General features: G+C 47.1%; 12 protein-coding genes across 12 annotated transcripts; 5 read left to right on the top strand and 7 right to left on the bottom strand.

Annotated features, from left to right (window-relative positions):
• Window positions 1-926: 926 nt before the first annotated feature.
• On the top strand, window positions 927-1,932 carry F5147DRAFT_582827 (uncharacterized protein; the record flags this gene model as incomplete). Its single annotated transcript, XM_041431684.1, has 5 exons — window positions 927-983; window positions 1,039-1,167; window positions 1,215-1,376; window positions 1,433-1,614; window positions 1,668-1,932. The coding sequence occupies 5 exons, from the start codon at window positions 927-929 to the stop codon at window positions 1,930-1,932; spliced, it is 795 nt and encodes a 264-aa protein (XP_041289054.1).
• Window positions 1,933-4,027: 2,095 nt separating this feature from the next.
• F5147DRAFT_712867 (uncharacterized protein) lies at window positions 4,028-4,742 on the bottom strand. The gene is made up of 2 exons (XM_041438382.1): window positions 4,132-4,742; window positions 4,028-4,075 (listed from the first exon to the last, which is right to left on the bottom strand). The coding sequence occupies exon 1, from the start codon at window positions 4,489-4,491 to the stop codon at window positions 4,270-4,272; it is 222 nt and encodes a 73-aa protein (XP_041289053.1). The 5' UTR covers window positions 4,492-4,742; the 3' UTR covers window positions 4,028-4,075; window positions 4,132-4,269.
• A 3,700-nt stretch (window positions 4,743-8,442) lies between these two features.
• Window positions 8,443-9,617, bottom strand: F5147DRAFT_582824 (uncharacterized protein; the record flags this gene model as incomplete). Its single annotated transcript, XM_041431683.1, has 5 exons — window positions 8,443-8,763; window positions 8,827-8,904; window positions 9,018-9,125; window positions 9,175-9,306; window positions 9,495-9,617. Coding segments are annotated over 5 exons (762 nt in total), but the record flags the coding sequence as incomplete, so codon positions are not given.
• Window positions 9,618-11,623: 2,006 nt separating this feature from the next.
• F5147DRAFT_543756 (uncharacterized protein) lies at window positions 11,624-11,875 on the bottom strand (the record flags this gene model as incomplete). Its single annotated transcript, XM_041430292.1, has 1 exon — window positions 11,624-11,875. A coding segment is annotated over one exon (252 nt), but the record flags the coding sequence as incomplete, so codon positions are not given.
• Window positions 11,876-12,452: 577 nt separating this feature from the next.
• On the bottom strand, window positions 12,453-14,111 carry F5147DRAFT_747309 (uncharacterized protein; the record flags this gene model as incomplete). Its single annotated transcript, XM_041439936.1, has 5 exons — window positions 12,453-12,506; window positions 12,878-13,236; window positions 13,286-13,589; window positions 13,638-13,854; window positions 13,975-14,111. 5 exons carry the CDS (start codon window positions 14,109-14,111, stop codon window positions 12,453-12,455), a joined length of 1,071 nt encoding a protein of 356 aa, XP_041289050.1.
• A 367-nt stretch (window positions 14,112-14,478) lies between these two features.
• Window positions 14,479-14,667, bottom strand: F5147DRAFT_547526 (uncharacterized protein; the record flags this gene model as incomplete). Its single annotated transcript, XM_041430348.1, has 1 exon — window positions 14,479-14,667. A coding segment is annotated over one exon (189 nt), but the record flags the coding sequence as incomplete, so codon positions are not given.
• Window positions 14,668-15,570: 903 nt separating this feature from the next.
• On the top strand, window positions 15,571-16,227 carry F5147DRAFT_548334 (uncharacterized protein; the record flags this gene model as incomplete). The annotated part of the gene is made up of 3 exons (XM_041430360.1): window positions 15,571-15,687; window positions 15,743-15,868; window positions 15,925-16,227. Coding segments are annotated over 3 exons (546 nt in total), but the record flags the coding sequence as incomplete, so codon positions are not given.
• Window positions 16,228-18,764: 2,537 nt separating this feature from the next.
• On the top strand, window positions 18,765-19,256 carry F5147DRAFT_712860 (uncharacterized protein). The gene is made up of 2 exons (XM_041438381.1): window positions 18,765-19,063; window positions 19,123-19,256. The coding sequence occupies exons 1-2, from the start codon at window positions 18,826-18,828 to the stop codon at window positions 19,173-19,175; spliced, it is 291 nt and encodes a 96-aa protein (XP_041289047.1). The 5' UTR covers window positions 18,765-18,825; the 3' UTR covers window positions 19,176-19,256.
• Window positions 19,257-19,622: 366 nt separating this feature from the next.
• Window positions 19,623-20,186, bottom strand: F5147DRAFT_777458 (uncharacterized protein; the record flags this gene model as incomplete). The annotated part of the gene is made up of 4 exons (XM_041441986.1): window positions 19,623-19,766; window positions 19,831-19,911; window positions 19,971-20,092; window positions 20,126-20,186. 4 exons carry the CDS (start codon window positions 20,184-20,186, stop codon window positions 19,623-19,625), a joined length of 408 nt encoding a protein of 135 aa, XP_041289046.1.
• A 404-nt stretch (window positions 20,187-20,590) lies between these two features.
• Window positions 20,591-22,310, bottom strand: F5147DRAFT_341209 (uncharacterized protein). Its single transcript, XM_041429292.1, has 7 exons — window positions 22,126-22,310; window positions 21,902-22,072; window positions 21,810-21,849; window positions 21,728-21,757; window positions 21,449-21,666; window positions 21,200-21,396; window positions 20,591-21,152 (listed from the first exon to the last, which is right to left on the bottom strand). The coding sequence occupies exons 1-7, from the start codon at window positions 22,160-22,162 to the stop codon at window positions 20,865-20,867; spliced, it is 981 nt and encodes a 326-aa protein (XP_041289045.1). The 5' UTR covers window positions 22,163-22,310; the 3' UTR covers window positions 20,591-20,864.
• A 956-nt stretch (window positions 22,311-23,266) lies between these two features.
• Window positions 23,267-24,051, top strand: F5147DRAFT_341191 (uncharacterized protein; the record flags this gene model as incomplete). The annotated part of the gene is made up of 2 exons (XM_041429291.1): window positions 23,267-23,973; window positions 24,030-24,051. A coding segment is annotated over one exon (339 nt), but the record flags the coding sequence as incomplete, so codon positions are not given.
• F5147DRAFT_549033 (uncharacterized protein) lies at window positions 23,784-23,969 on the top strand (the record flags this gene model as incomplete). Its single annotated transcript, XM_041430374.1, has 1 exon — window positions 23,784-23,969. A coding segment is annotated over one exon (186 nt), but the record flags the coding sequence as incomplete, so codon positions are not given.
• Window positions 24,052-24,958: the final 907 nt, after the last annotated feature.

Below are 24,958 nucleotides of genomic sequence, written 5' to 3'. Positions count from 1 at the left end.
AGTTGGAACTGTAGTGTCGTACTGCGGCGGAACCTCCTGGGCAGAATGTGGCAGAACTCAGGATGTACGTGACTATGGCCTTGGAAGAGGTTGCTGGATATGTACGTCACGGAGGTGCCTTGGCGGTGTTTGAAGAGAGCGTCCAGCGCCAATTCAGAGCCCGCTCCATTTTAACAGTCCATTTGGTCAGAGATCCGACCGTTGATGAAGTCAGCGACTCGCTCATAGATGGATCCGGAGGTCATCGATCACCCATATAACGCCATAAGTATGCACTCCGACTGGATATCGCGTCAACACTTTCCTTTATTTGCCAAGAAAATCCAGAATTCCTCTTTTCTCTCTCTCTCCTCTCTCGATATCGATACATTCGACACAACTCCCGTAGTCGGTTAATAAACCTTGGATTGGCGACAAACAGAACACCAGACAACATGTCTGGAAATCCTGGAGAACGTCCAGTTTCAAGGTCATTTCTACAGAGGCTGAGTCGGGTGTATACACATGACAGTGATGATGATGGGGCGACGTTGGTGAATGTACCAAGTGAGTTTTCTGTTCCACATGTGTGTTGTATTCGCAAGAAAGATGAGTGCCACTTTGGAGAGATAATCCAGAGAACTTTGATAAGGGGTACTATCGCACGGCCCCGCATTCACTTCAGTACCCGGCCTCAGCTGTCTCTTTGGGTTTCCCCTTATCTCCCAGGGAAAGCTGTCTTCCGGCTGTCACTCAAAATTGAGCGCTATTGCAGGTAAAGTTCGTGCAGGATCCGACCTCGTGCACAGCATTGCTTGACTCACTTTAGGCTCCCTGTCACTCATTCCAGCACCCTTTTTACGGCCATCTTCCTGTCCAACTTTACTCCACTTTTTTTCCTCTTGCCCATCATCGTCGTTTCTCGCTGCAGAAACTAATTTGTGCTCATGGCAGATTCGATTAGCAATGAGAGCAGGTCTATATCCCGGGGACGTGATTCATTTGTAAGTGCATTCGTATCTAGTACAAAATCCATCTCACAACGTTTTCGTGCGTCAGCAATCTTCGGGCAGAGGTGGAGCTGGTAACATTCGACGCTCATCCGTCTCAAGTGATCCTCGTCCCGTCGATGATCTGACTGATTCTGATTCAACTCGTGGGCGGGAGCAGGCTGTACATCCTGATAGGGTATGTTACACAGCTTTCGCTCCAAGATGCTTGCTCAGTAGATGCAGATGGTTTCTGTGGGTAGAGGTGGAGTGGGTAACATGCGCACCCCTTCTCAGGATGTCGGAAAAGACCACCCCCAGACCGTAACTATCCTCAACGAGCACGCTGCGGTTCAGGCAGGATATGAACAGCAAGTCAAGAAGCACCACGCTGAATCCAACCCAATTGTATGTCCGTCTGATTCATGTACCGCAAACACTGATGCAAGCCTGATACCTCTTAGTATTCTTCTGGAAGAGGCGGTCTTGGCAACATATCAGGCTCCCGCTCTCGTTCTCAGTCTCGTGGACCAATAGTTCATTCCACGGGACGAGGCGGAGTAGGTAACATTCAATATGGAGCTGCCTCTACCGTCGACAACATGGACGAAGAGGAAAGAAAGAAGCATCTTCATGCTCAAGCGATGTATGTGTGTTGCATTCGGTCCTGAACTTTTAAACTTATGATCCCCCTATCAGACACTCGACTGGCAGAGGCGGAACTGCAAACCTTACCAGTGTACACTCGCCTGACGTTGAACGTGTAGTCCATCATCACACTGAATTTGAGTCCTCTGGACGGGGCGGGGCTGGCAACATACGCTCCCGGTCCGTGTCGCGCGACCCAAGTGGACGGACACCTTCCCGCGATCCCAAAGGGAAACACGGAATTACTGCTCTGTGGAACAAGGTTTCCCACCCCTCGAGCCCCGGCTCTGGGGATCCTGCGTCCCGGACTGAGTGACTCCTGCTTGAGCGTCTCCGCACTCCCTCTAATATTCCTTCTTCTCCGCTCTCATCCCAAGTTCCTTACTCTCTCATGCGGAGGCGCCCATATCTTGTTGATACCCCATCATCGCGACGGAATGCACGTTATTTCTCCTATCAGTCATCATCTAGCTCGTCATCTGACAGTGTACGGGGGATTGGCCATCTTCCAATTGTATTAGAGGATCATGAGTATGTGTCTTTTTTGGAACTTTAATATCCCTTCTTTTCGATTTCTTTCTCTAAGTTATCTTATTGGCTCTGTCATATTGCTCTCTTGCTTTCTGTCTACTGGTTGGTTTTTGCATTGTTATTTCTGCTGAGGTCTCATGCTTTCCGGAACGTTCTCATACCCACTATCATGCTGTACATTCTCACACTCATTTGCAATGCGCATGTCGCCCATTCCCGTCTTTGTGTGCACTATTCCCATTTTACACCTTTCCCTTCTTATCACTTTGCGCCATGCTGCTCGTCTTTTCATAGATATCTATCTTTTCTGATGTGTGCTGTGCAGTAGACCATGGCACTCTTCCGTCATATAACCCTGTTTATCGTTAATTTGACTGTCCCTCCCGAGATAACCTCATCCCGGAACCGGTGATGGTGGCAAAACTCCTGAAGGCCCTTACCCGTTCCCGTTCCCGCCTCCTTCCCATTCCATCTTACAAAGCCTTGAACTCAATTTGATTTTTTCCTGCCATGACCTTTTCTGATGCTGTTATTCTCTCCATTGTAGGCGCCGTATCCGATGTGACCGAAGGAGGTATTTCCGCCACAGGTGGGGTAGAAGTGAGGTGTGGGCATGACGTATGGGCGGGAGGGGAATCCCCGGTAACTTTTCGAGCTTATGTTTATGTTTATATTGTACTAGCGCCAGATATCGATTGTAATCCCGCTTGTCTCTCTATGTAGTTATGTTTGTGATGTAATATTGGACATATATATGTGATGTGGAGGGGATGTGGAGATTTATTTTTTGAGTTCTGCTAGTGCATGTCGAGGAGCTTGTCCAACCGGGATCATGATAAGCGATCTAATAATAACTGACATTCCCCATGGAGTACAATTATGTAAGTGAACTATACTTTGCAAGGACACGACAACCACACGATGTCGGACCTAGGCCTCATCATGAACAGAGTTCTGGTAAAGATATCTCATTGGCAGAGGAGAGCTGTCATAGGAAAGCCCAACTATCCAAGGACACTGAGTTCCACACACTAAGGATCAAATCCAGATTATTTCCAACCCGCGGTGCTCCGCCGAGATGTATGAACTCTACTAGTGGCTGTTTGGCGGAAGTGACCGGGGCAATGGCGGTACATAGTACTGCCCAACACACCTAGAAACAGCACGTAATACATCAATCAATGTCAACTCGAACCTGGGTATGATAGCCGGAAGATCATCAGCTCGTACAGCAGGTTAGTCATATAGTTTGGGCTAGTACTACTAGTCTACATAGAGCAACAATGCATAGCCTTTTGCTGTCGCCAATCTCGATCCGATGATATAGGCACTTCGATAAAGGCCGCATAACTGGACTTGGGGGCTTGCTGCCGCATCTCTCGAGTTCAACTCAACATTAAACCGTTGCACCCAGGTACAGACTGTATGAGTGTGCGTGGATGGATTCAGTTGTAGTGAACAAGAAATTTGAGGTGTTTAGCAGTGGCATGCTGGAGGGTGCGATAAGTCTAGTTTAGTTATAAGTAACTTCTTATCGATCAAGCTTCCTGGCATGGCCCCCGGACCTCCTGGTTCCTTCAAACCAGCTGTGCTTTTGTCCCCGGATGGGTAGATTCTCATCCAAACTTTGCGCTAGGAACGACTCTATTGGGTTTGTCTATAGGATGCCAATAGGAGACAGGCCTCGCAAAAAGGGCTCTTTGTGAAAAAGATTTTTTAATAACCCCAGGCTTGGCACCTCTCAATCCTCTCCCTACTGGAATGAATGGTCGGGCCATAGCATTCCTGCCTCGTGTCAGTGAGTCTCGTTTATTATCACACCAGGTGCGCCTCAAATGTTGGCCGCCTGCATCCAAGGACCATATAAGCAGCATGAATCTCCACAGTTTGCACGCGACCGGTTGCTCCAGTTATCATCAACCGTAGAACTATCTCAGACCGTTTTAATTGTGGATCTCTCAGGAAAGACGTACACGACACTCACCAACGCCGATACCAGCTAAATTTATTGTCCAGTCGAGGATCCCTAACTCTACCAATGAATGGGAAGCTTTCGGAATATGGTTGTTCGGTAATTCCCTCGATAGTGGGTGGTGCACATGAAAATTTTCCAGAGCCCGACTTAGATCGTGTTACACAATGAGCAATGTATTTCTCTATGTAGGATGAGAAAGGTCATTGGACACAGCTGATGCTGCGCCCTGTATTTGTCCCCATCCTGCGAGTCGAATGTCTTGATGGTTGGCAATGCTAGGAATCGCAAGTTCGCAATGTCTGCTTCAGCGCTATCCCATGGTGTGAACATATAACTCACTATGCACCATGGCCAATTGGAAACGAACATGCTAGATGCAGAACAAACTTTGGGCGAAGCTGCCGCGCCCCGTATTTGTGCGGGGCCCGTGCTGTGAATGCCTTTGAGTCACTGGCCAATGGAAGTGGAATATCCGAGAAATATTGGGTGGCCACACGGTGTACGGTATGCAGAGACTAGTACTGTGAGATTCAAAGTTTAAATGGATATAGGAGATGGGAGATGTACATGCGAGAGAGTGAACGGGTTGGAAGTCGACAAATGAGATCTTTGCATGTTTGTCTCGGTGAGAGTGAAATTTCGCTGAAATGTGATTGGCTGGAAAAAGCTTGCTGAAATTGGCTAGCTTACAAAAGCAATCAATTAATCACAAGCTATCCAAGTAGGCTAACCCATAAGGGAAGGTGTGGCAAAAGACAAATCACATCAGGCGTGTAAACGGAGAGTAGTATTGCACCTGAAACACTGTAAAGTCAGCACACTCATTATGCTTGTGATATCAAAGATATGGAACCAGATATCACGAGCCGGTTGACCAGTCCCGGGCGCTGCAGAAAAATTCGGATTACGTTTTGGATGCGTCTAGAATCGTTTGACATTACAGTGGCGACGAACCTGACAAAAATCTCGCACGGATCTGGAGGTTTTCGCCACATCCGTCGGCGACATAATTTACCTTTTCTGACATGTCGGTTGCTGTCTTTAGATAATCATGTACCACGTCGCACGCAGCACCAGGAGACTTCATGTCGCTACCACACAGTGGCATAATCGCGTTGACATCGCGCAACCATGTTGTTTGGAGATCCTACTAGGCCGTTTGTGACATTCAAAGTCATCTTGCAATACATACTTACTGGGCTCCAGCCGCTCACTTCCGAATCAACTGTCAACTGGGCGGCCGGAAGGAAAGTTAAAGTTTGGCTCATTGGGCGCCAGTGCTGGTAAGCCTCAGGCGGCTATCAATTTCAAGCCTTTCCACTCACCTCCAACGGCAACTGACTCGAAAGTCCACCATCGGACTCGATCACTGGACTAGTACTCGGAGCCTGAGCCGACGTTGGATAACTTCAGTGACTTCAAGTTGGTATCTCGACACTTGTGCGGGCAGTTGAACTCTCAGTTAAAAGTTCCCAAGTCTATGGCGGCTCGTTCAACTAGCAGCCTGAGCCTCCGAATCCGAGTCGCGTTTATTACTATCGCATTCTGCCTACTACTAGTCATCACTCCGAGTCTCAATTCGGATCTCACTGTTCAAGCTGGCACATCCGACTTACAACTACGAGTACCGTCTATTATCAGAACCATCAACTTACAACCCAAGCCATACTCAGGCTGGTCTGACTCACTGCCAGACTCCCCCTCGATATTTCGGGCATTATGCCTCTTCGGCGCCACACCCGATTGAACGTTGGACTTGGCGTCGCCCTGACATACACACAAACATATCTATAAAAGACGTGGACGAAAGTAATGGACACACGCCGCATGGCAGCCCCACGAGCACACTTAAGTGCTGCTTCTAGGCTCCACACATAAAATTTTGTATCCAGTCCGGGGATAGTACTGGCAAAGTGTTGTCCATCAGAGGACATGGCAACAACCAAGACCTGGTCGTCGTGCCTGAGTCGGACTCCGACTTGCTGGTAAGTTTTGAGGTCCCAGATGCGAACTGAATAGTCATTTAATGCAAGATAGCGTTCACCAGGAGACAGACAAAGGGATATAACGGATTCGGTATGACCCTGAATAATGAGTTCTTCCCGTCAATCGATTGCCATTTTTGGATGGTGGAGTCAGAGATATATGCGTCATCCTTGGACTAACATAACGATAACGTCCAGTTGTCATGTCCCTTGATCTTAAGGAGCAGCTCGCTGTCCTTTGACCACATGCAGATCATAGTGCCCTGACCGCCACTGGCGCACTTATCGCATTGCGGAGAACATTTGATTATTTTCACCCATTCTTTGCCTCTTCTTATGGGTGGTAGCCAGCGGTCGCGTTCCACCGTCGTATAGTGCTGTCTTTTAATTCACTTGCTGCCTCCTTGCCCTTTGGTGACCAATCGAAGCACTCTACTCCATGACTATTCCCCTCCCACGACCTACTAAGCTCCCCTCCTTTATGTCCCACTGCAGCCGTACGGTCAGCACGTACAGCGAATCAACAAAATGCTATATTCCCCGTGCTCTAACACGATCGACAAAGACCCGGAACGAATCGACGTCGTTGTACGACGAATTTATTGCCACTCCGGAAATTGGGGATATCTGTGTCGATGTCTTTACATTCGGTGCCAACACTGCTTCTGCTGAAGACGGAATCTATCTATTAGATACACGAACGACCATTGGCCCTATCGTAGATGATGAAAGAAATCCTGCGCACTCCCTTCTAACGATGTATTGTGACCTCTTTTGTTTTCGTCTTTTTGCTCGTTATCTATCAAAATCACAATTCAAGGGCACATCTTCAATACTTGTCATATGTGAAGCCACGTGTGACGTTGGATTATTCGATGATCAAAACGAAGGTCACCTTGCACTCCGAGAAGCCGTGGATTCCCTTCGCACACCAGCTCAATTACGAATTATGTTCTCACAGATCGTACTCGAAGGTTATGCAACCATGTCACTGGATAGAATTTTGGGAGATGCTATCCATTGACCACATTCAGGGGCTCGGACACGAAACCAATGGTCATGAATTCTCGCTGCAAATCATCGATGATCTGCTCTCTCATTCTGCAAGACACCTTCGAAGTCTACAATGAACAAAGTTACCTGCGCGACAACCAAGCTGCATTTGAAGTTCAAAGCGATGACATGGGTCAACGACTGAAGGCTAAACTTTCAACAACAGCATGTTCTCGACTGCATTGTAGAGAGAGCGTGGTCCAGCACAGAGACAACTTCTTTTTCGTCGAGGGACGTCCAGGTAGGTCGAGGGTGAGAACGCGAAGAGACACTGTGTCTATTTGGGGAGACAAATGAAGCTTTGAAGGATTGTCCAAGAGTACTGTACAAATATTGTATTTCGTGACCTGCCACTGTAAACACAATTGATTGGAAAAAAAACGACCGAAGGCATGTCTTTGTTGTATGTCAAAAACCAGGCAATCATAAGTCACGATTGGTAAATGAGGAGAAGAATCGTGCCTCGATAACTCAAGAAAGAATAACGAGTGGGTGATCAAAAAAAATACGCGGGATCTGGAGGAAAAATAATATGAGACGGGTATGTAAGTTAGTAAGGATTGAACATCCTCTACACAGTCACTCGCCGAAAAGCTATCCCACACATCCAAAAGTAGTAACGTGTGACAAACCTGTTCGAAATGTCGTTAACATGGTTTTCTCGCCATATATTGTTGACCAATTTAATATTTAACTATTCGATCTATCACACGAGGTGTGTGACATGCCTGTATTTAAAAGCTTCAGGGTATTATAAAGATAGTGTAGGTACATTGGAAACTGGAGCTATTACGAGTATCACATTGATTTATCTTGAATATATTGCATGCCACACCTCACACGGATATGTTGTCCCATCTTGTATAGATATCGAGTTCAGTAAGTCATATCTACCTCTGGCCAGGACCGGTCAGACATAGACTCATATATTCAGGGTAGCTAGTCGCCAGCTTACCAGCACCATACCAGTCACATCAAATACACATTTTGCAAGGCGGTAAATGTATGTCAAGCAGTCAAAACAATTATATTATCGGCGTGCTAGTTACAATAACGATTCAGAACGAGTGATACGTGTGTCGAGCGGGAGTGAGGAGCTGGCATATTCACTACCAAAGTAGATCGGTCTGAATTTTCGTCTGCCACTGGGGATTGGTGCTGGAAAGCAGCTTCGGAACGGTCCTCTTCCCCGGGAATTCAGCGAGGTCCTGCTGGAAATATTCGACCAAGATGCTTCCCAACAATGAGTAACCACGTGCAGAGTGAAGTATTAGCAATGAACTTACTTTCTGATGATATTCTCAACTGGTGTTCCGTCATTGAGTTCCTCTGCCTCTGCCTTTCCCATTTTGCGAATGCCCTCGAGCGAGGCATCCACAAACCTCCAAAATTTGGTTGACGTGAAGATAGTGCGCTTTCCATGGCCGCCAAATCCCGAATCATTGGGGTCGAGTTCGTACGTTTCCGCCGTGCCAGACACGTTTCCTTCCAGGCCGTCCTCCTCCTCGTCTCCATCATGGTTAACATCGACATCGGGTCCATCATCTCCAGCCTCTGCTCTATTTATGCTGCCTTCAATGCTTCCGATACTGTCTGCACCGTTCTCCTGGACTTGATTAGCATCACCTTCGGCTATGGGGTCTTGGTCGAAGTCGTCCAATCCAACATCAATGCCAAGTGCATCACCAACCTTGACACGAAGGTCTCGGTGGAGGGACGGAAGGAGCGATGGGGAATAGATATCCTTTAGAGGTATGGTCTTGTAGTTACCGGTGCCGATAAGAAAGATACGCAAGCAACGGCGCTGCCAGTGGAATCTCATCGTCAGAATGAGCAGTCAGGAGAGTAAGACCATACCAAAAACGCATATCTATTCCAATGTGACGCATCAACTTCTAGGCAACCATGGGCGAGTGATCTTGCAGTGTCTATGATACTCGAGCGTTTTAGGATCGACGACATCAGCTGAATCAGTCTAAGCTTGGCTTTTTCTGTGAGGTATTTTGACACTTACCTTAGTCTTTATATTGCCGCGGATGCAAGAAAGTGCTTCGCTGACAAGTTTTGATAATTGTGCGGTGAGCTCGATGTCTTCAAACAGGAACTTTGGGACCTTGAATATCTCGCTATTTTTCTTGATAAATTCCTGTCATCCTGTTCAGCTGCTACATTCCTATGTAAGGATATTGAAGGTACCATGACGTGTTCAAGCGTGTCATTGACGTATGCGGTGAGATTAGGTGATAATACACATGCTGTGAGGCGGTTGTGAAGACCCGACTGTGTCATGCTTGATCAGTATGAAGTTGACGACAGAATAGTACAGTTAGACACAAGTACCTTGAAATCTTTCGATTCTATTAGTTCTTTGATTTCCACGAGGAGAGATTTTCTGTTCGCTGCGCTCAACATCATCAAGGTGGCCTTAATATCAATGAGCATATAGGCAATTCCTCCAGTCTAACGATTCATCAGAAATGATTCATAATAGCATTGAGAGAAAACTTGCATCAATGAATTCAACGAGGTGCTCCTCATCGACACCTTTCTCTTCAGCAACTTTCCTTGTGTACAACTTGAGTCGCTTTGTGAGTCCAGGCATAAATATTGATGGGTCGTTACAGTCGGTGCTAGAAGATCTCCGGCGACGCAAGCTAGCACTAATAGGCTCATCCAGGGATTCATCTGGTGAAGCGAACCGAGAGGCAACAACAGTTTGACCTTGAGAAGCTTGATTAATAGTGACGGTCTGGGAAAGTGGTGAATGAGCACGACCAATGTCTCCTATGGATCCAGACACTGAAGGAGGTCGAGAGGCATTCTGGATAGAAGTCGAACGACTCCTGCCTCGAGGCACAGCGGTGGGTGATGCTAACAGACCATTTGTTGAGCGTGGGGTTCCTGTGCTTCTCGAACCTGAACTGGTCCGCACAGGATAGCGCTGGAGCATCATGATGTTGCCTGGACGTGGATGCACTGCGCAGGAGCAACTCACTGTTCTGCTCAAGGCTGACCAACGGAGGTTTGGGCTCAGTGGCTGATCGAATAAAGCCTCGCTTCTTCGCTTGCGTCCGAGTTGGCAATTGCGTCATACCCAAATATTCTTCACAAGATCTTTGGTGCGCTCAGGCCTATGAAAGCAGCAGAAAAGAGTATCAAACAATAAAGAGGATATATTTTTGGAATAAGGGCTGGGTGGAAAAAGGGGCTTGGAGAGGGATGAAGAGATAATCACTAAGTATATTATCTGAGTGGTACTTCTTGGTGCAGCAAAAGTGAGAATATTTGCGGCAGGCCTTCATCTAATCACACAAAATTGAGTGCAGCCAGACACCAAATCTGAAATGGGGAACCGCCAGATACCCAACTTGAATGGCTTGAAGGTCTTTGTGCGACTGTAAGTAGAAGTTGCGCACTGCAGGATTGTAAGTAGAAGTTGTGCACTGTGGGATTGTAAGTAGAAGTCGCGCGCTGCAGGATTGTAAGTAGAAGTCACGCGCTGCAGGATTGTAAGTAGAAGTCGCGCACTGCAGGATTGTAAGTAGAAGTCGCGCACTGTGGGATTAGCGACTCACTGATCAGCAACAAATTCTGTGGGATGCCTTTGGAGTTCATATCCCACCGGGATACATCATACCAAACTGAGGGTGGTGATGCTGACTCTGCAGATATCGAACCTGAGATTCTTGGGGAGGATAATGAGGTGATGGGAAGTGGCCTGCAACATTATGTGGTGAATAGTGTGTGGGAGACATCAGAGGTTGAAACTGGTGCGATGGTGGGGCACGAGAAGAGCTGGGGAGTCCAGAGATAGAGCTGGTATCATGAGATTGCCAGAGCTGTGGATGTGCAGGAGGGAAGTGAGGCGTCAATGTCATGTAGTGATTTGGGGCCTGCACTGCAGGCAGTGGATCCATTGGGGCCTCTTGCACGTTTTGTGTTTGCTGACGAGTTGGGTGAACATATTGGGCAGGTAGAGGCGCAGGGGCATATGATTGAGACGGAAGATATGACTGTGGGGGAGGGCGATACAACTGAGATGGTGATTGGTGAAATGGAGGTGAGGAGCGTAAGGGGGGAAGAGCATGAATTGGCAGGGGCGGAGGGAAAGACTGATGTGGAGGATGGTGTGGTTGGGGTGCAGGTGAGTAAAAATGTTGCGAAGGACCTCCCATTGATGGCGCAGAGACAGTTTGATGTTGCTGCGATGCTCCTGAATCTTGCTGAGTGGGTGCCGTCCCCTTCTTTCCTTGTGTACTCGGACCATGTGCGCTCGCTTTTGCTGTTTTTGCCTTGGCTTTGCATGCAGGCTTCTGCGGTTTGGTTGGAGCACGATCAAAGGCAGAAGGTGGCGCTAAAGATGGTTGAGCAGCCACACCCTCACCACTATCTGCTAGTTGGGACGTATCTCCACCTTTCTTCGCTGTTCTCTTGTCTTGTAGTTGGTGTATGGCCATGGCACGAACTTCAGCTACATTGGTAACCTGAAGCGGTGTCTCACGAAGTGTATCTGGAACAACACGTTGGATGTGATCGTAGTTATGAATGGAATAGACATTGAGAAAAAAGTTCGGCGTTGACTCATGCTTGACTGTGGCCTTTGTTTGAGAGGTGTCTATCTGTTCTTGATGTACAGACTGTCGACGGATGTCCGTGCACTGCGAATCGAGGCAATTATGTTGAATATTGACGGTGCAAATAATGTCCTGTGAGGTGATCCAAGTCTTGAACAATTAGCTTGTATATAAAACACATGACGTACTATACCGGTTGAAACCATCTCATTATCAGTAAGATCAATGCATGGGAGGTGGAGAGACGGGTGGAGAGCAGCTCTGAATGTGAAGAGCTGGAGTGCGACATGATCTGTCATTTGACTGTCCTGGGATGATACAAGAATCTCGCGAATACGTCCAATATACAACTGGAAGCAGCATCACAGCCGTGTCCATGAGTAGCCATCACGACAAAAGGAAAAGAAGATACTAGCTCACCTGCCTGTCCACTGGTTGTCGGAAAATAACATGACTATTCAAGCGTGCACATTCTCCTTCACTCGTCACAACTGATTTACCCTGATAATACACGATTCCAGGTTGAACGGTCCCAAGAATCTTCGCGCAGCGAGTGGTTTTCCATGGGACTGTGTTTTTTCGCACTGACTTTGCTATTGCAGTGGGAGAAGTGGTTTCAATTTTGCCTGAACCTGTACATCATTAGTGGCGATATAGCGATAGCACATACCATGGGACTTACCGGGTATCAGAGGACTATGACTCGAGTTTGGTATGCCTAGAAGCCTCGCTTGTTCAGGATGTTCATCAAGATAGCATAGGACCTTTTCCCCTGCACAAACCCATTTCTTGACTCTGGAATCATACCAGTATCCACCGGTAGCGATATGTTTGACCGTGTCCTGGTGAGAAAAAATCTTGCAAGTATCCCTACTTGGCACCTGTCGGTTGCTGTAGATGCACGATAACCGGAAGACATGATTGAATGATTCGTATCGCTCAGTTGAAAAAACAATCGCAGGGCCGAAACGACGAATGTACGCTGGAAGATGGACGAGAAAATGGAACTTTGGCTTGCTAATCAAAATACTCGGTGCGCATTGTGTCGTAACATTCAAAAAATCTTCAATGGTTCGAGATAGCGTTGCCTTTGTCACAAAGGTATCAGACACACCTTTTGGATAGAACATGAATTGAACTCACGAGATATGTTTCTGTGTCCGTGAATCTTGTGTGCCAGACCAGTACAATGAGTTCGCCGATCACTGTCCATGCATTAAGGACCGTCGGAGGAACGAGGTTGTGGATAATGAATGGCATAACTTGCGCCAAACTTTTAAAATGCTTGCTGATTAAACTGCCTTTATAGTGGCAAATATAGTCTGCATTTAGACAGGGCGCATTCAGGCCGTCCTTGTCAATGGATTCGAGCCGGTACTGAAAAATGTGGAGGAACTTTGCTTTTTCGAGGAGAAACACTGTCTGCCCCCAGAAGTACTTGACGACGCCCAGGAGTATTGTATGAAGGATTTCCGTTGGGGTATCCATATGAATATCTAACCCTATATGAAGCTGAGAGCGAGAGATCTACAGCAACCAAAAAAAACTCACCATCCATTCCCAGTAGGGGATTGGTAGTATCGTTGAGGTGTTCACCTTTCAAGAGTTCCTCGAATTCTTTCCGAAGCGCAGCTTCAACTTCACTTTCAGGCAGAGCTGGAGATCCTGGTATGCGTTTTCGAAGCTTCTTGCCAAGTTCGACCAACGCACTGAGAATCGAACCCAAAGCTGAATCTCGCACACCAGTTGACGAAACAGAATTCTGGATTTTTGTCGTGGCGCCTGATCTGAAGGCAGTTTCAAACTGTTGTCGAATCTCTTGACTCGTCTTCTTGGGGGTCCGTATATTACCTGACTGCAAGCACTATAAGTCATATGGAAGATACAGAAAGGACTTTCATACCATAAAAATGCTGTTGTAGCCAGCCTCGGATTCCTTGTACTCTTTCGTTCCGCCAACATTGCACGTCCTGCAGAAATAGTTGCAGTTGAGCCCCGCGTGGCTACACTCTTCAGCTTGCATGGGATTGTCTCCAGCGAGAAATAATGCATACGGAATGAGCATAACTTCCTCGTTGAACTTGCAATCCCACGCCATGACACCAGATCGTGCTGCGTCACTACATGCATTCAATGATACTAGCATACAAATGACAAGTAGAATAACATACGATATGGATTCCTTCATTGCTCGCATCAATTCCATGGGTGGTGCGTGAGGGGAGGACGAAACAAATCACATGAAGAATTCTTTTTCGAGCATCTCTCGAGGCAAATTTGCGTTAGACATGTATATAGCGTGGTGTTTGTTCCACTGCTTCGATATGTTGCCTGAAACGTCGTCCATGAAGATGATTAAGGGAACGTTATACACCATTCGACCTTTCGACTTTTCTCGCAGCGGATTGGGTGAAAGTGACGCATATTTAACGGAAGATGCTATGTCATGCTTTAGTCTCATAGTTACTAATGAAAGTAGAACCGAACATACGTGTGAGCCCGCAATCAAGCTCTCCGCAGGTTGCAGCAATATCTCCAAATGATCGTACAAACATAGACGTTGGGATAATCTCCTCATTGTCACTTACAATGAACCCGGCCTGATACACATTTGAGCACTAGTACACATTACATAGGTGACCCCATACCTCTGTCCGTTCAGCAGCTCGACCCAATGCATATAGCACTTTATCTGATTGCTTGCAGGATTCGGTAGTGTCGGTGGGGATGTCAGCAGCAGCCAGAAAGAATCGTTTTGGGATGAAATAGCCTCCTGAAGACTCCTGCAACAGTTCGTCCGTAAAATACACGGTCCTGTCCACCTGAACCGCTGGCGGCGACGGGAGATCGAACAACATTTTACTCCCATTGAATACTTGTGACATCCCCTTTCCGCCATCCTCTGGATAGTCTTGCATCGCAAGACGAGTGAATCCGGAGAGACGTTGTAGTTAGTGTTCGCAGGTTCAAGAAGCGGATCATCTGCAAATACCGCTAAGTATTGAATTTCAGAGCGCAGGAAAGACATTTCACTTACCAGGAATTTCAATACCGAAGTCAGGCGCGCTGTCGTCAATAAGCTCACACTCCTTGTTGGTGGGAACGATGGGTGTTGAGATGGCAATTTGTCCCGAGGCAACAGACGCCTGCAGTTCAGCAAACAGGTCCGGAAATTCATTATCGAGCTGGAGTGTTTGACTGCTGATGATCTTGTTCCAGAGATCGGCTAATGGATATTCGGAATCCATATCATCTGGCGCCATTTCGGGCACCATGGGCAGTCCATCAGCTTGTATGTCAATAGGTGTGTCATCCATGTAATCAAAATCGATGCTGAAGTCGTCTTGACCGGTGGGGGGAAGTGAAGGATCAGGATGGCCAGCAGGCATTGCAGCAGAAACACTTGGCTTCCTGGTCTCAGAAAGCTTTTTCTTAAGATTTTCAGCACCACGAATGTGAATATCTTGCTTCGCGTGCTTTGCAGCATTGCGGCGTGCCATCACACGATAGACACCACATTTTTTAGGGCACGCAGTGCAAAAGACATGATCTGAAGTGTCATCGCAGAATCGAAAGACTGTAGATACCGTAGCATAAATAAATAAGCAATGAATTGATGGGAAAAAAATACACGTACTATGGCCATCGATGATGTCGTCCTTCATGCTGGTCAATTCGTCGAGAACAGTGGGCACTGCGCAGGCACTGGATGTGCCAATCACGTGACTGAACACATTCACAATGTCGACAAGTCCAATCTCTCACGTCTCGCTGTTCAAGGTGATTGTCACTTTGTTAACTTCAAAATGAATTCGACGCTATCACTCACCAAAGTTTCAACTCTCTATCCTGGTGTTCATTATAAAGACAACCATGCCTCACTCGAACCAATGTCCTTCATAGTCTGCTTTCCCGGGACATTTCCGAGACAGCTCTTGGAAAGGAGTGATATTGTATGAATCCGTCGTTTTCCACTTTTCTCGAGGCTTGCTCACATGTAAACGCCAGCCTGTTCGCATATCAGTATCTATTGATCAGGAATATGGAACATTCACTACACCGGTCATAGAGGTTGTATCGTCAGACTTGAGTCGCTGCAACAGCATACTACACTGTTCAGGAGACTTGGACAATGTAAGCGCATATGTCATCTATTTAAACATCAACCTATTACTTACATCACGCCAAAGTCGACCTCAGCTATGTCCTATGATGACGACAAACCCACTATATCATTTCTCCCACTCCCACTTTCGTTTGACTACATCAATCCAGCCGATTGGCAAACAGTTTACCGGCAAATTCAGGAATGGCTCACCACAGAAGTTGACACGGAATCGTCACTGTGGACGTGGGGACGTGACGCTTTCTGGCTGGCGTTCGTCGCCGCCTATCCGTCCTTTCCAATGGGCAAGTGGCCAATGTGGGATCCTCGTATTCCACTGGAGGGATCGTTCATTGAACACTGGTTAGAACGTTCGAATGATAGCAATACTGAGGAGGTTCTGGTCCAGGATGACGTAGTGAGTCATATTTGGAACGAATTTTGTAAACACGCGGCGCTCTTCTATCCCCTTCCCCTCATTTCCTCGGCTTGATATTGTAGCGAAATTTTTGTTGTCCGTTTTGTTTTGAGCTAGCCATGATGCCTAATGTCGATATGTATTAGTATGTTTAGGCCTATGATGCCATCAGTACATACTCTTTGTTGTAATACTTGTATGCAATGTCATAAGCTTTAACTGGAACAGTTTGAACGATCCCTGCATCGAAAACCGCTGGAAAGATATATTATTTGAAGCTATGGTGCACGATATCTAGATGCTGCGGTCAGAGCCAAAGATCGTGAGCATGTTGATGCGATATGTGCAAGATATCTCATCTCTAAACCTATCACACATAACTCACGCAAAGCTATTCTATATGTAACGCGTGTGATATTTGGATGAACTCTGTGTCATGTACGTGCAATATATGACTGACTTTTACCAGATATCAGAAATATTTCCCTACTGAATACCAGATTTACGACCTTTACGGCGTGAATTTATTATTTGTCTACAAAACTCTTATTACAGCCAGGGTTCTAGGAACAAGTCAGGTCCTCTAAATAGTTTTCTCACAATATCGGTCACGGATAAACCGGCAACTGGTGGTGTACGCAAGGACTACGACTAGGCGCTTAAAGCTGTCCACGTGACTCGCCGCATCACTCTTCGTATCCGAGCTATGCCGCTTTCCATTTTCTTTCATTAAACTTACCTTGTGATCTCAACGCCACTCCCCTCTGCGTCCGTTGTCTCATGATCATTCGGTCTAGCTACCCGAGGACCCTTACCTTTTTTTTTTGCGCTTATATACAGCCCATGTACTCTCATACAGACAGCGAATTATAACCAGTTTCCTGCTCTAAAACACCACAGAAGCCGTCTAAACGTGTCCAACGTCTCATCACTCATCAAAACGCTATCCTTTTCCGCTTATCTCGTACTAAACCTAACTTCGTTTACTTTCCCCTTCGAACTCACTAAGCAGCCTTATATATTGGATCCCACCGCGAGGGGATTGTTTTGAACACCCCTTTTGCACCCCAAGTTTGATTCGTTGATCTACTACTGATTGTCTAGTTTTTCTCTCTAGTACCCGGTCATTAGACCATTTATTCTCGCCAATTCCAAACCTCAGCAGCCTCTTGAATCCAGCTCAGAAGACATAGTATCCGATCCTCGCTTTCGTCAAACGAACCTACCATCACCGTCGCATCTCACTCGCACCACTCCTTCCCTACCTTGCCCGCGCAGCCACAGCCATTTAATCTCACTCCATGCTTCTTTCCCAAACGAACGTCTGTTTCATCCCAACCTCTCCCTGTGAACGTCACACATCACACAAATATCTACTTGTCAATCACGCCACCCATGTCGAACGCAAACGAAGGAATTTTGGCAATGCCTGGCCCTAGATCTAACAAGGCGCCTTCGTTTGACGGCGATGCGTCCGAGCTTATTGAGTTTCTTGAATTCTTCGAGGACCTAGCCTCCTCCTGCGCACTCACGGACGAACAGAAGTGCAGGACTATCATTCGTTACACGGACGTTCTCACCAAACGACTCTGGGTCACGCTAACGGGATACGAAAGTAGGAATTATGGCATTTTTAAACAGAGCATTCTGGCGATGTATTCTCGAGCTGAACTGGGCATATGCTATACGATCCAGGACTTGGAACATGTCGTTCTCAGTGCAGCGGACTCGGACATATCCACGGAAACAAAGCTCCTCCAGTATTATCGTCAATTTCGTCCCATTGCCATCTGGTTAGAAGCCAACTCAAAGATCTTTATTCACGAGCGCAATCAGTACTTTTGGCAAGGCCTACCCCGCTCCGCACGAAGAGCTATTGACCGACATCTTCAGCTTACAGAAGCTAACTACACGAGGGACGAAGCACCTGATTTTGAGAAAGTTTTGGAGGCTGGGCGATTTGTATTTTCGGATGATGCGTTCAATGCTGATCTAAACGAGCCCATTGCTACTACTAGCCGCTTCAAATCAAAATGCGATACTCGTGGACCTAGGCCGAAGCCATCGCATCAGAATTGGGATTCAGACGAAGAAGATGAGAGAGACGTACAACGAGAACTACCAACCAAGCGCGTCGTATTCACTCCTCCCCCTGCACCTGTCAAATCTACCTTGGACGAAGTCGAGGCACTTGCTCGAGAGATGCACGGTCTTGACATAAGCCATGTCGATTATTTAGCATGTTATACTCGACTCGTTTACCTCGCTCCCATTGCTGCTAATATCTGGGCCGCTCCTTGCACGCATCAACTTGGCCAATGTGTCCACAGCTACTCCCATATTTGCTCCGCCTCCCCAAACGCAATACAACGAGAACCTGCAGCAAGCTATAGACAGGCATGCTAAGACCCTCACTTCATCCCCTCCATCGTCGCAGACATCATCAGCAACCATCCTTCCAGTGCTTTCATATCCGAAAGTTATGTGAGGATACCATATCCTCTACGCCCCGACCATTAAGAACGTTCGAAACGGTTCATCTGTCCGAACCATCCACGTGACTCATTGATGCGAAGAAGCACCACGCTTCGCATCCGAGTCACGCGGCATTCCTTCTCCCTCACCTTCATTATCTCACTATCGTCGACAACCAGCATGGTCTCTTATTCCTTCTTACATGATACCTTCGTTTATGTCGACTCTCAAACACACACTCTCGTTACTGTTTCCCCATTCTCCCTTCACCGTACCGAAAACTGTCAACCGCTATGCGATTCTTGTCACTCTGTCCAAACCAAACCCTTTCGTACGCCACTCATTCAGTTTCTCGTACTTTTTCTCGCTCTCACTAGCACAACCTGTCAGGATTCAACGCCACTTACTCTCTGCCTCCGTTTTCACCTAATCAGTCGGCCTAGCCATACTCGAGGACCCTTACGGTTCGCGACTATAACTAGCCCATGTACATTTGATATCTACAGCGAATTACCCGCTCCAAAGCACCTCAGAAGCCGTCTAGAACGCATACAACATCTCATCACTCGTCTAAACACTGTCTTCGTCTCGTATCTAACCTAGCTCCGTTCACTTTCCACTTAGCAGCCTTATAGGTAACAAGGCTGAGAATATCTGTTTAGAAGTGAGTCATTCATTGATGGATCACACCAACAAGTACGGGTCCAATCTCTTCACAGCCTGACAAGTGGTCTTTCGACATCACCTTTTCCTTTGAACTTCCAGACCATCATGATTGGTGCCCATATACCTCTCGCTCCCAAAATTCCAATCATAGTCGGCGCGCACCCAGTTTCCAAAGCCATTGCAGTACTGCGAGTCGATGGGCTCTCCCCATTTTGGAATAGCTGCTATGGCCTCTTCTCGAGTTTTGTAGGGTGATCCGCCACCCAGGGCCATAACATGGCGCCATCGACATCCGTATCAAGCTTGTGCATGATAACCGTTAGACTGCAATCTCCACGTGCTTGCTCTAGATCGTAGGATGTAATGTCCTATAATATCGTGCAATTTTGATGAGTGTCATTTGCGATATGTTCGTAGAGAGACACTACTAACATTGGCGAGAATGATCATGTCAGTGGATGCGAACATCATATCCGGGTGCGAAATTACTTCATCTGGGATATCGAAGCCTAGCTCCAAGAGGGCGAATGCAGGCCATGCGTGGCGCACGTCAAAATAACTCTCGATGTCACGGATGTGATGTCAATAGCTTGTTGCACTACGCCCTCTAGATAGTCATCGAACGCCACGATGAATCGCTTCTGCGATTGACCACTAGCGTTACGTATAGTACGTTCGAATCTGTCGGTGTGACCTGATGTTGAATATTAGATAGCAAATCACTCACTGGCGAGCGACTTCTCCGCCGACCCACTCTCCTTTGGGACGTGATGGCGCAGAGCATCCATTACGACATCATTTTGTTAACGGACCTCGAGACATCTGAGTATTCATCTATGACAGATACAAGATTCATGAAATCGCACGCGCTGCGAACGTGTTCTGTATGAACTCCTCAGTAAGTCCTCGGCTTGTATTTTATAAGGCTTACCTTCAGTTGCGATTGGGTAGGATAAACAACTAAGAAGACGACGTGAGTATATTGTCATGCTTACTATGAGCCATGTCTTACTGCGATCGAAGGCTTGGTGTGCTTTGGGGCTAAAGCCTGCAAGCCAAGAAAGTGATTCAGCACAGACTTTGGAGTGAGACGACGGGGAAATGGCCATCTTGCGAAAAAGTCAGGTATGAAGATTTTTTCAGCGGTTGGTCGCATTCATTACCAGCATTGACGGTCACCAATCCCCCAGCAATTTGTTTCTGTAAGCAATTAAATGTAGTCGGAGTGTTCGCTGGCGCATTCATTAGAGTCTGCCCAGCTTCTTTGAGGTTGTCTGAACTACAACAAGATTCTGCATTACTTTAATATTGTAGATGTAGATGCGGTTAGGTCGGTATGTAATTATGAACAGGTTTGTTCTATCGACATCTATGAGGTCAGCATGTACAGCGAATCAATAAAATTAATATTCCCCGTGCTCTAACACGATCGACAAAGATCTGGAACGAATTGACGTTGTTGTGCTCTAACACAACTCGTCCGGCGTCGTCTGTCTTCCCTCCTTGATGCTCAAAGTAAGCTCGTCGTCATCTCTTGTCTTGAGGGAACGGAGATGCGACTCAGAGAGGTCCTCCAGTACGATCAGGGCACTTTCAGCACCTGAAATAGTCGTAGCGAGAGGGTCACGAACGCGCTTCCTAGGCAGTGATCCGACAGTTACGATGGACCCCGGAGTCGAATTATCTTCTGCACTCAAACGGAAGAAGAAGGCGACGACGACGCTCAAATTAGCGACAATTACAGACACGAAAGCCTAGAGCATGATCAGCAGCCCTCGAGGTCTATACGCTGATACCGTACCTCGACTACACCAGCCATGACCTCCTTTGTCCCTCCATTAGAGAAGATGTAATATACATGGGCGAGACTGACAATCGTAGTTATCATCGATGCAGAGAAGACGGCTAGTACCCGGATTTTTTGCGGGCTCGACAATCTGATTCCGTAAATGAGGGAGAATGGAGCGAAGATGAGGACAGTGTCTCCTAGAACGCCGGCTGAAATACTACGTCAGAAGACCGATTTATTCGATGAACAATAAACCCTCACTGATTATCTGCGCTATTGCAACACTTCTGCCGAGATCGCATTGCGGATGTGGTTGTATTTTCCAGCCGGACTCGGTTTCACAAACCCACAACAATTGTAAAGAAAGTAGAGCCCATACAACGCCGAAGGTAATGGCAGTGGATATGAGAGCCTTCCTGATAGAAGTTCCCGGGACTGTGAGTCGCACAACGGTAAACAATATGGATAGCCTCGATGACCTGTGCGTGCACATCAGCCCCGCCACTTTTCGATGCCACCGCTAGAGCGTCGGTGTCTTACCATATGACTGCGTAAAAGAACTGGGCAACCCTGATGTAGAATTTGTAACGTCTCTCAAGTATAAGAAGAAAGCATAACGTACATATAGTATAATGCTATCCTTGTGTCTTGAGGGTACCTCTCTGCGTTTCTTCAGCAAGATGTATGCGACATAGACACTGGGGAGACCCTCACCGTAGTATTGCAGATACAAGCAACCGGAAATTAATAACATGAAGTTGAATACCATGGCGAGGGCCGCCCACATATAGTCGATCCACAGACGACGCTTCCGCGTACGAATACACAAGCGAAGGGATGTGTCAATGGCTGCCACGATCGTGAGGACGATATCTACTATTACAACTAAAAAGCAGTATTAACTCGAGCGACACAGCAAGTCAAGCAGCCAGACTCACCTTCGATCGGTGTCAGTGTGGGGCCTGAGGACGACATGATACGTTCTCTGGGGAATTAAAATGGACGAACTGCATAATATGTATGCGTTGTTATATGAATTTATACCTCCTCAATCCAAAATATATGAAAGTCGTATTTGTGTCGACTTGACACCCTCTATAAATGTTTCCTAATTTTTTCACCCCCCCCGCGTCGGCTAAACGTTAGCATGGGAGGAACGAGCACGCTCATCACACAGTGCTGTCGCAGATCTGATGGTCGTCCACTATGTAGAGCCCTGCTTAGTTTTAGTTACATAACCCTTGCGATACACATTTCCTTAATCGAAGGCTTTCATAAAGATACCGCATGTTTCATATGCATCTTGCCAGACACTAAATAGCCTGTGCCGATCAGTGTCATGGATGTATTACATACGATAGAAATTTAGAATTTCCGTACCTGTCAAGGGGCTAACGCTGCAGGTTAAGCAGTGCACCGCAACAGTACTTGCAAATACTGCCGGTCTGCACAGACGAAAGATCAGTTCCGACACCATGATCATCATTAATGCTTGCGCGCTGGCAGAAGCCAACCAAAAGCCTGCCATGGCCCATCAGATGGAAGAAAATCACGAGGACCCACAGATCAATTATTGGCTGAGACGAATCATCGAGATCGACACCCTGCAAAACACGTGTCACGTCAATTCGAATTTCATGGATACAAGCAGGACCAGCAGCCGAAGGGATTTCGTACACCCTGCGACGAACAATCGCATCAGTCAGGGTAAACAGGCAGATGGTGGGTTTGTACTCACATTAATCTGAACTTGACCAAGTACATTTAGCTGTTAGTATAGGGACGAGGTCAAACGGCCCGAGAGGCGATAAGACATGATACAGGCGGCTCGGATGTTTCCTCGCGGATGAAATATGGAGACGCTATGATGTCAACGTTAAGGGTCATCATGAGAACATGGCGATTCAGTGAGCAACATCCTGTATGATGATGACGATAAGAAAGAACGTTACAGGCCAGCAAATGCCGCGGAACTTGCTGAAATTAAACCCCCATTTCGTCGGAGTTAGCCTAGTCTCGGAACTTACCTCAGGCAGTACTTCTCGGTGCCAATAGAGGGTCTTTTAGGCTGAAAGACCCCTTCATCTGGGAGGATCCTCCGTTTGTAAATATAGCTACAATCTAACAATATCTGGTTGGCTCATTGTCCTCCTGCTCTGCTCTGCCCCTGCGCAGCGCACTCCTCCTGCGCATTCTGTCAACAATCGAATACCTCGGGTTGCTCTCAGCTCTCCTGCTTCAGCCTCCAAGACACCATGGCCCCACGCACAGGCACCCGCGCTGCTCAACCTGGCACGTCGTCTGGGTTGGGTACCCACTTTTCCAGCCCGCAGAAACTCAGAGACAAGCAGAAAACCCAGGTACTTGTTGAAGTACCAGGTCAGAAGGCTAAACAGCGCCAGTTGCTCGCAAAGATAGCCAGCTTACTTGCAGATTCGGCGAAGCCTGAATAAACTTCACCTGTCCTGGCAGGGACAGAAGCAGACACTGTGGTCCTCGAGGAAGACGCTCATGAGGCTTGGGAAGCATCCTTGAGCCTCACGACAACTGTCCTCCCCAACCTGCCTCACAATCCACACCGACTCGTCGTATCCAGCCTGATCTCACGTCTACTCGCTTGTATAACAGCTGGAAAACACTTATTCCTACCCTGGTCGAGGCCCAGCTAGACTACACTGCGCGGACGCTAGGAGCGCCTCTCGAACGAACACCGAAGGTTCTGTCTTTGTGCAGCTCCCACACATGCGCACAAAAATGCACATCTCTTACATGTATCTTTTTTGACCGCAAGTATTCGGTCGCATACATGGAATCTTGGACTTGAACAGATAATCTCTTTTAGATTCGTATGGTATATAGCTGAATGGTCGACATCGAATTTAGGAACAGCGCCTATCAAAATTATAAATCGTTAACAGAGCGTAAATGTAACGCGCACAGACTGGGTCACCAATCAAAAGAAAAAAGTAAGAGGTGCCTAAATTTTAAAATCGTACAACTAAAAAGTATCGTCCTTGGGCGCTGTAGCAAACATGTCACCGCTTGCATCAGACGTATATGCATGATGGGCAGCCAGCTAGGCTCTGTTTGGTTGCTAATTCATTGAGAATGACACGGCTCGGACATATCGCGAGGCAGTTCTCTGGCGGGGTGTCCAAGGGATCTCGGGACACTCGTAGGAGTAGGCGGGGAAATGACGCCCATTTGTTACATCGAGAAATGGTCTTGTGTAGAGCTACTGCCAGAGTGTGACAGATCAAAAGAACTAGATGGGAAGACGAAAGAAATATATTCAGTAGAGAAGTCGTCAAGCAAATGAAGTCTCGGAAGTCCTGCAATCAAATGTCAACCGAAACAGTCTTCCGAAATCTACAAAAAAAACAAAAGATCGATTGGAGGGGATCACGAAGAGGTTCATGGATCCGAAAGACGTCGACAAGCGGGACTGTCAAAAGCCAAGTTTATGATTTTGCAGAATTGGGGCATATCAACCGAGGTCTTCCACCGGACGTCGTTGTGCTCTAACACAAGTCATCCGGCTTCGTCTGTCTTCCCTCCTTGATGTCCAAAGTAATCTCATCTTCGTCTCTTGTCTTGAGAGAACGGGGATGCGACTGAGAGAGGTCCTCCAGTACGATCGGGGTACTTTCAACACCTGTAATAGTCATAGCAAGAGGGTCACGAACGCGCTTCTTAGTGTGGTGAAAAGGTTTAAAGAAACGGTCAGACCGTTTCCGGAACTAGCGGACTTTCAACTTGAGTTATCATGCA

This window comes from Suillus discolor (genome assembly GCF_016758755.1).
Source record: "Suillus discolor strain FC423 chromosome Unknown F5147scaffold_59, whole genome shotgun sequence".
NCBI classification, from domain to species: Eukaryota; Fungi; Basidiomycota; class Agaricomycetes; order Boletales; family Suillaceae; genus Suillus; species Suillus discolor.
This window is presented reverse-complemented; position numbering and strand designations above follow the sequence as displayed.